The following is an 8,841-nucleotide window of genomic DNA, read 5'->3' on the forward strand; positions in this document are numbered from 1 at the left end:
CATGCAGTGCAGCTGGCAAGTCATTTGAAAGATTTCCTTGCCATCCAGGGACGCTTTGGGGAGGTATTTTAACTTACTAATTTGATTTAAACTAATCAGAAAATAGAAACAGGACACTTAATTATTATCATTAAATCTATGATTTGAAGTTGGGTTCATATCCTGGCTTGTTCTGAAGCTGCTTACCATGGTTTCCTGGTTCAGGCAAAATGGAAAACTCGATAATACTTCCTGTTTTGTTGCAAATGAATGTGTAAAAAGGTTGCATGTGTGGGACCTGTTAATATTCTAGTTTTGCATTGGTGTACAAAAGCCCTACACAGCTTGGCACCAGGATACCTAAAAGATCACATATTATATACCCAACCACACTAGAGGGCCTCATGTAGATACCTCATCAGGAGACTGGTTCTGTAGGAATTGGGCATTTAGCATAGTGGCACCTACCCCTTGAACACCCATTACATACCAGACATATACTTTTCAGTGCCTGTTGAAAACCTCCATCTTTCAACAAGTCACCCAAGTGATTTTCATCCCAGTTGGAATCTATATTGAATTTGAAAACATTTTGATAAACGAAATTGTTTTATATCTTTTATTGTGGATGTTCATATTTCCTTATTCTTTCTTGTCAAATTGCTTCACTAATTTAGGAGATTCATAAATTAAATAAGGTAAGGTAACACCCCATGAAGGGTACAGGCAGGATGACTAATAACAACTTTTGTGGCCTAGTAACTTATGAAAATGTATTTTGCAAGGCAGGCCTAAATTAATAACCATCCATTGACAGAGAAGGTTGTAGCCTATATGGAGAAACATTATTCAGTACTGCAGCTCTAAAATATACGATCAAGACTTGAATGAGGACTCTAATTTCAGTAAGCTTATGTGTAGTTTGTACCTACTGCCATTCTTAAAGTTAAGCTGTATGTTATGTTTCTAGCATTGTTGTTTGTTATTTTGACATTTTGTGACATATAGTATGGTTCTAAAAGATAAACAAGCTATTGCATTGTGCTGGAATGAACATCACCAGCATCTCCTTAACCACAATGCCCCTGTAGCTGCCGAGGTCCTCACAAATCCCACACTACTAGATTCCTGAAAATACTATTGAGACAATGCCCCTGTGGACATAAGACAAATAGAATCAGTCACACGTTCTTTTGCACTGCCCTTGGTATCTATTTGATCTACCCTAGGTTTATCAGTTGGTTGTTCTAGGCTCTAGGGAGTGGCATTCAGACAAATGTGCAGTAGCCTTCCATACATTTAATCAGGATGGGGATAAGATGGAGATAGTAGCCAGGTTGCTGCAACACGCAATGAGGATGCGTGAATGTTGTACATTAAGTGTAAGATGCAGGTTTTGAGGAGTGATTTTATTGTATCGAACCCTATTGGAATCTTGTGTATATGTCAATAAAGGTTTAAGAATTTCAATGTGACAAGCAGATTGAGTATAGAAGAGATCCAGAGGAAGAAAGCCTCTGGTACTGACTTCAGTAGTTTCACAGTATGCTGAGGAAAGTCTTTGACCCTTATTGGCCATAATCAGGGTCACTTCTGCCTTCCTTTTGAACTATGCAAAGTACTCAGGGCAGACTATACATTGACAGGAAAGGAAAGAATGGTTCGGGGGGGGGGGGTGAGGGAGGAGAGCACCTGGAATCTTCAGGAAAGCCTTGCAGGAGGGGGAATCACACCAGTGGAGGCTATTGTCACCTCCATTGTTTGACAATCAACCCCCCCCCCCCAAGTGCTTCATCTAGAGCAAAGGTGTATTTCACCTGATGGATCTTCTGTCTCCTTGGACTGGTTGACTTTGTTCCATATTCACATAGGCTTTCCCATGGTGTTCCCCATTTTTTCCAAGATGTGATGGTTTCAAATGTGATTCTAGAAGACAAGATTCTGTAAGACTTGGCTTCTAGCCAAGCTGCTTGAAGCTCCTTTCTGCATGTGCTGCTAAAGCTTCCAGAGGGACACAGTCCTTGACTACTCATATTCTAATAACCTATTGTAGTAGAAGCTTCCAGATGGTTCACTGATTGCAAAAGTGAACTCATATCTTGCAATAGGTCTTGATGGAAGCTGGTGTCACTCAAGTTGGATGTGTTGTTCTTCCTGTGCCTCAATAAGTTTCTGTGGAAATATTTAACTGCTTGCACCAATTTCTCATGAATTATCAGGGTGTGAGGCTGCTCTATACTAGATACCTTGCCAAACCCACATTTAAAATGGAGACATTTTGGCAAGTCTTGGCTTTAAAGGCTTGTTCTTCAGACAATGTGTCACTATCTATGCTTGCTTAAATGTGCTGGATCTCTTTACAACCCCCCTCCCGCTATCCAACTGGCAAAAAACTATCTCTATGGTGGACAGAAGACTCACAGTGCTTCTATGTCAGGATATTAAAAACAAGCCTGTATTCATCTTTTCTCCTTACCTACAAGTTTTACAGGGCAAACATTCTCCTTCACATATTATTTCAATAGCAGGTATGCTTTCTTTGCCACTGATCCTGTCTTACTGAAAAAGTTTTCAGTAGAGAGTATTAAGTGTTCCAAAGTTTGTGCTATTGTTTGGATTCTGAGAACTTCACATAATGGCAAAACTGTACAGTGCCTAATAAAGCTCTGAGAATCTAGCTCCATCAGGCTTACCACTCCATTAAATGTCACCTGTCAGGCAACAGCCATTTCATCAGACAGAAGAGATTAGGAAACCAAGAAAACCCTGCTCAGGGCAGGGACCCATTTTCAATTTTGCTGTTGATATAAGAACTAGTTCCTTAGGTTGCAATCCTAATACCACTTATCTGGGAATAAGTCCCTTTGATTTACTGAATAGGACTTTTAGAAATGGTTAAAATTTTGATGTTTGCTCCCCCCCTCCCTTTTTCATTTGTGTTGATTTAGATTGTAAACCTGAGGGTACAGACTGTCTTATTATTGATCTTGGTAGTTGTTCAGAGTCTTATTTGGACTATAAAGAGAGGAGATATAAATAAAGGGGAATATAGGCAAGTTTCTACCATTGAGAAAGTTTTCAAGTTTGTTGTCACGTGAATTTCACTTCTTAGAAGAGCCTGCTGCTAACAAATTTTCAGCAATGCTGTGTTCATGAGTCAAACAAAGATAAGCAAAGTTAAGGACCACCTTTACTTTTGTGTGCTTGATAAATGGAGTTTCTTCATTACTTTATCTTTCCAACTCTCCTTCCATGCAAAAAAAGGCTGGAAACATTGCGTATAATACCTAAGCTGCCATACAACAGATACTGGGGATGGCTATAAAACCATAGACTACTGAAATTTCATTCACTAAAGTGAAAGCTTGTTATAGGAATACAACTGCATGTTTGCTTGTTTTTAAAAATCTACATCCCAGTTAATTTTCAGTCAAGCTGAAGAGAAACACTCACAAAATGTTTATGACCAATATTTTATTGGATCTTGTTTGATGAACCACAGACATTAACTATTTGTACTGATTCTTCTTCCAATAATTTGAATGTAAACCAGTCATCTGACAATTATGACTTCTTTGATAGACCATTAATTCAAAGTAGAAAAGTACCAGTGTCTCAAATACTGTCATGTGAAAGTCATGTCTGCTTAACCAGAAATTTTATCTACTCAGTAATTGAACACCACACACACTACACACCCAGATTTCCAACCGTTCACAACACGTTACAAAGCTGTTGAAAAAATAAACTACCACTACCAAAAATAACTCTTGTCACAGATAAAACAAATTTGGGAGATCCAACACCAGGGAACAAGTTGGGTTTTCTGAGGAAGCATTCTACTGATGACAAATTGAGGGGGATACGTGTTAAGTGTAAAGACATTTTCCTACTTGTCACCATGTCAACGTTTTATCTGTGCTATGCTTCTTTTAACAATTACAAAAACCATCCCACAGTATACAGCAGGTGTGAGCAACTTGTTTGCCTCTGGGGACGATACTGGCATATGCTGGGCATATCTTTTCATCATATATTCAAATTTATTTGTAAAGGCTAAAAATTTAAGGAAACAAAGCTAAATTTAAAGTAACTGAAGTCCTGCATAAAAATAGCTTTAAAGGGCCACATGTAAATTGCAAGTTGCCCACCCTGGCCTCTGGAATGTTAAGGCTGCAATCCTATGCACACTTATTAAAGAATAAGTACCACTGAAACCAGTGGGATTTAGTTCTAAGTAAACATGTATAGGATAGCACTGTAAGTAATCATTATTTTGAAATTTCTCCTTAATCTAACATTCCATTAATTGCTGGTTATATAGAGAGACAACCAGTACATGATTTTTTACCTTTTAAAAACAAAGCATTTACACTCAAAACTACGTTAAATGGGATATTGAGGGAGGGATCCCCTCATGCTTAAAAAATGTCTTTTCTAAAACCACTAAAAAACTTGCATTTACAAAATAGTTGATAAAAATATTCCTCTGAATTGTACAAGATGGTGGCAAACAAACCACTGATTAAGAGACTTTGTACAAGATGTTACTCAGATTTTGCTTCTTTTTCTCCTGCTGCATCAGATACTGGGGCCTGAAAAAAGAAAAAAGTTTAACGTAACAATGGTTATACATATATGTTTCAAAGTTCAAACCCAAGGACTATTAAAACATTGTTTTAAAAGCTATTTGGTATTCTAAACATGAAAGTTAGGATCAACATAATTTTTGTTTGCTATTACAGCCAAAACATTTTTATCAACCAGTTTGAGAGTGACTGGCCACAAAGGATTAATATATACAATTCACAAGTAGAAAAACATTGCTTTTAATGGTCTATCTACAGTCAAATATTGAACACATAGCCCCACATTGATGAACCTCATATTCCATTATGATATTTCAGTTTACAGCCGTAGTTTGAGTTATCTTATTCTGTTTCTGTGGATTTTCAGGTACTGCTTTCCATACTAATTTCACTAAAAATCCATCAAGCTTTCTTATGATATAGTCACATCAAAGATACTCATTCTGCACTCATATCCTGCTAAAAGATTATTTTGTGATTAACAAAGAATACATTTACTCATAAAATTAATGGACAATACAAATTCCGTGCAGAACTTTGTAATGTATGATGAACTTTCCAAATACTCAAGCTTATACTTAAAAGTTAGGTTAATGCTTGTCCTTAGACTTCATTTCAGTTGGCACAGAGTAACTTTAAATTCAAGGACTTGAAATAGTTGTGTGTTTCATAACAATGATGTTTCTGACTAGTTTAGAAATAAAACATCTTGTTAAGTATATGCTTACTTTTGAAATGATATACAAATTCAATGTAGAATGGAAACTCATTATAACACTCGCCATATGTTTGGTGAACTGATTGATCTACGGTGGCCCGATCATCCAGGATGGCAAGAGCCTGGACTGGGAATATTAGTTGTAAAAAAATGCCAGATCCACTAGTGTGACTACTGAAAGATGCTAGTGGAGGATGAAAGAATTTACTAAAATGCATAGCAACCCAGAGTAAGAAAATCCCTGCTGAATCAGGCTAAAGACTCATCTAGACCAGCAGCCTATTCTCATGGTAGCAAACCAAATGCCTATGAGAAGCCCGCAAGCGGAACCAGAGTGCAACAGCACTTTCCCCACTTGCAATTTCCAGAAACAGGTATACAGAGGCATGAAACCCAACGCCAACTCCTCCTCCACTTCTTCCTACCTCATTAGCCTCCTTTACCAATATAAATATTTGCTCTGGGATAGTGGAAAGGGATATTAAATTTGTTTTAAGTGTCCTCATGCAACATCCATACAAGGCAATGCTGGGACGTTCTCTCTGCCAGTTAAGTCAAAACAGCCATTTTGAATTTAAACCAGAAAACTATAGAATACACAACAAAGCCATAAAATTTACCTCATCACTTTTTGCTTCTCCATTTTCCGCAGGCAAGTTATCCTTTACTTCCTCATTGTTAATCTCTTCAGCCTGTTTACCTTTTGGTCCCTTTTTCCCTTTCGCTGGGGCTTTCTTTTCCTCAGGCTTATCCTGCAATGAAATAAAGACAATCAGCATTTAGTCTTTTAAAATAACGCATTCATCAGAATGTGAAGATTTGTGGTCTTAATCAGTGCTTTTCTTCCAGGACAAAAAAGGTGCCAGTACTGTGCACCCTTGAGTAGTTCCAGAAAAAGCACTGGTCTTAATCATATTAAAACACATTTGGAAAGATCTAAGGTGCCAGGACTGCTATGCTGGCTCACATATTTGCATCTAGCCCCAAAGAGTGCTCTTTTAGTGCCATGTTGTCTTAGCACATTACCAGGACTCACTGCATATATTTCTATGCATGGTGCAAAGCATCATTCATTGGAAAAAATGAAGCTGTTAGCATGGTGAGAGCATATCTGGCTGTTCTTAGTTATTCCAAGGTTTCTACTACAATCCAGTCTATATCAGCGGTGGGAAAACTTGGCCCGCCAGCTGTTTTGGGACAATTCTCACCATCTCTGACCACTGGTCCTGTTAGCTAGGGATGATGGGAGTTTTAGTCCAAAAACAGCTGGAGGGCCAAGTTTGGCCATCACTGGTCTATATGGAATACTAAAATAGGTCTCGCTCAGCATTGGATACACATTTTCCTGTGTCAACTGATATTAGATATTTTGGATAAGGATTCCCCCCCCCCCCAAAAAAAAATTATTTTATTTTCTTAAACTGTAGATTTATTATTTATTTGTTCAAATAAACCAGCAACTGAGTTCATAACACAGTTAGTTTAGACCCAAATAAAATTAATCTGATGTTCTTGCCCTTTTCAGTGAAGCTGAAGCAAAATGGTTGCTTCAGGTGATGCATGGACTGGTTAGAGAGGAATGGTGGGAGGAAACAGCTGGGAAACCACCAAGAGAAGTAGCCTCAGAGCCTACAGTGAAAAGTGAGCACTTTGGTATATGAAACATTTTGAACAGACAATACACTAGCATTGTTTATAACAACTCTGTACAATATTATCCCCATGCTACCAAGGTGAGGGAAAGAATGAGAATATACTGTATTGGTTTGGCCAAGCCCAGCTAGTGAGTTCATGACCAAGGCACAATTCATCAGAAAACTCTTCACCACTATCATACGCTACGTAGCTATCACATAAATTTACGTTACTATTACGTTACGTTTTTGTATTGATTTGTTATTAAGAAATTGTTTTTGTACTGCTTGCTTTAAATACATCCGCTTCTTTGTTGTAAGACATTTTGAGCATGATTCAGTTTGTGGAAAAACGGTGTACAAATACAACAAATGAAAATCCCTTTGCAGTTGTGACTTGAATTTAGTACAGCTTAAATTTGGCACCTTTTCCTGCTATGCTGATTTTGGCAGACATCAGGTAAGTTCAGGGGCTCCTAATCATTCCTGAAAGGATCCAAACCCCCAAAAGTAGCATGGCAGGAAAACACGCCAAATTCAAGCTGCAGCTGCATATGGACAACCGGGAGCCCCAGCTTTTATCATTCCAGTATCGGGGGACAGATGGGCATGAATTCTGCCATGCCAGCTTCCACCCTTGACCTCACCATTAGTGGAATGTGGCCCATAGGGTGACCACACTTCAATCGTGACTTGAGTCCCAAAGTAGTTTCCTGCTTCTACTGCCGAGAAGCATTGCTCCATTTTACAATGCTCCGAGTAACATTGCTCCATTTTACAATGAAATAATATCTTCAGCCAGCTTCCAAAAAGGATTTCAGACACCTTGTTTGTCTCCCTCCCCCAAACCGCTCACCTTTGAAGCTGGCTTTTTTGGTTTGGTTTCAATTTTGGCAGTGACAGGTTTCTGAAAGAGAAAACACAATTATTATGTTTTAATTCTAATATTCACAATAAACACAATGGGTAAATAAGATGTCTATGCAATTTTATACTTACAGCAGACAGGCGTGCAGATCGCCTTTTTGGCTACAGCAAACCAAAGCAAAAGAAAACAGTATTAATGGTCTGCTTAATACTAACAATCCTCGTGGATCCTTTAAAATACTATACAAATGTTTCCTACTTACCTCTTCTTCAGCGGCGTTCACCTGCAATGGAACATACAAGTATTAGAAAGGAACGGGGGCGGTAGAGCGAAACATCGCATGCGCATTAACGCCTGCTTTACACCGTCCAGGGGCCCTGACGTCACCGCGCACACGCCCCCCCCTTCCCGCCGCTGTGTCGAGAATTCGAACCTGAGGCCGTATCCTTAACCAACGTCCGCGTAAAAGTTCTAGACGTTCCTGAACCTGCGCGACGGTCGTTCCTCGGCTGCCCGAGCGGAAAGGGGACGCGAGACGCTCAGGCCGCAGTTCGGCGAACCTCGCGGCCATTTACAACCGTCACGCCCCCTCCCCCCTCTAGAACAGGAGCGCGAAAACTGGGCCCTCACGACGAAGTCGTCGCAGAAAAAAAGACCCCCCCCCCAGTATGAAAGGACAGCCCGCTCGCCTATATTTTTATATATATAAATATATTACATTTACAAGGGGAAGGAGAAGGGTAAAGGAGCTCGGGGAGGGAGAAGGGAGTACGCGCTCTCGGCGCACATTAAAGTGTGCGCGCGCCCGTCGCCAACCTTTCTCTTCGGCATGGCGGAGTAAGCGGCGATGCCGAACGACGGCGCTCGGCTTTCCCTTGTGCTTTTATTTGTTCCCTATCGTCGGGCGGCGGGAGCGGTGGCGGCGGCGGCTGGCACTTCTTACTCCAGCCCCACTGGGAAGTCCGACTCTCACTCCTGCGCACAGACCAAGAGTGTGCCCGCCCGCCCGTCTGACCCCCCTTCTCCTCCCGCGACCATCCCAGCAGCGCCAGC

General features: G+C 40.1%; 1 protein-coding gene across 1 annotated transcript; it reads right to left on the reverse strand.

Moving 5' to 3' along the window:
• Positions 1-3,438: 3,438 nt before the first annotated feature.
• Positions 3,439-8,747, reverse strand: HMGN1 (high mobility group nucleosome binding domain 1). Its single transcript, XM_083438799.1, has 6 exons — positions 8,605-8,747; positions 8,051-8,071; positions 7,920-7,949; positions 7,777-7,827; positions 5,907-6,038; positions 3,439-4,574 (listed from the first exon to the last, which is right to left on the reverse strand). Exons 1-6 carry the CDS (start codon positions 8,617-8,619, stop codon positions 4,527-4,529), a joined length of 297 nt encoding a protein of 98 aa, XP_083294925.1. The 5' UTR covers positions 8,620-8,747; the 3' UTR covers positions 3,439-4,526.
• Positions 8,748-8,841: the final 94 nt, after the last annotated feature.

The sequence above is a fragment of the Podarcis tiliguerta genome (genome assembly GCF_965153285.1).
Source record: "Podarcis tiliguerta genome assembly, chromosome: 4".
Lineage (NCBI taxonomy): Eukaryota > Metazoa > Chordata > Lepidosauria > Squamata > Lacertidae > Podarcis > Podarcis tiliguerta.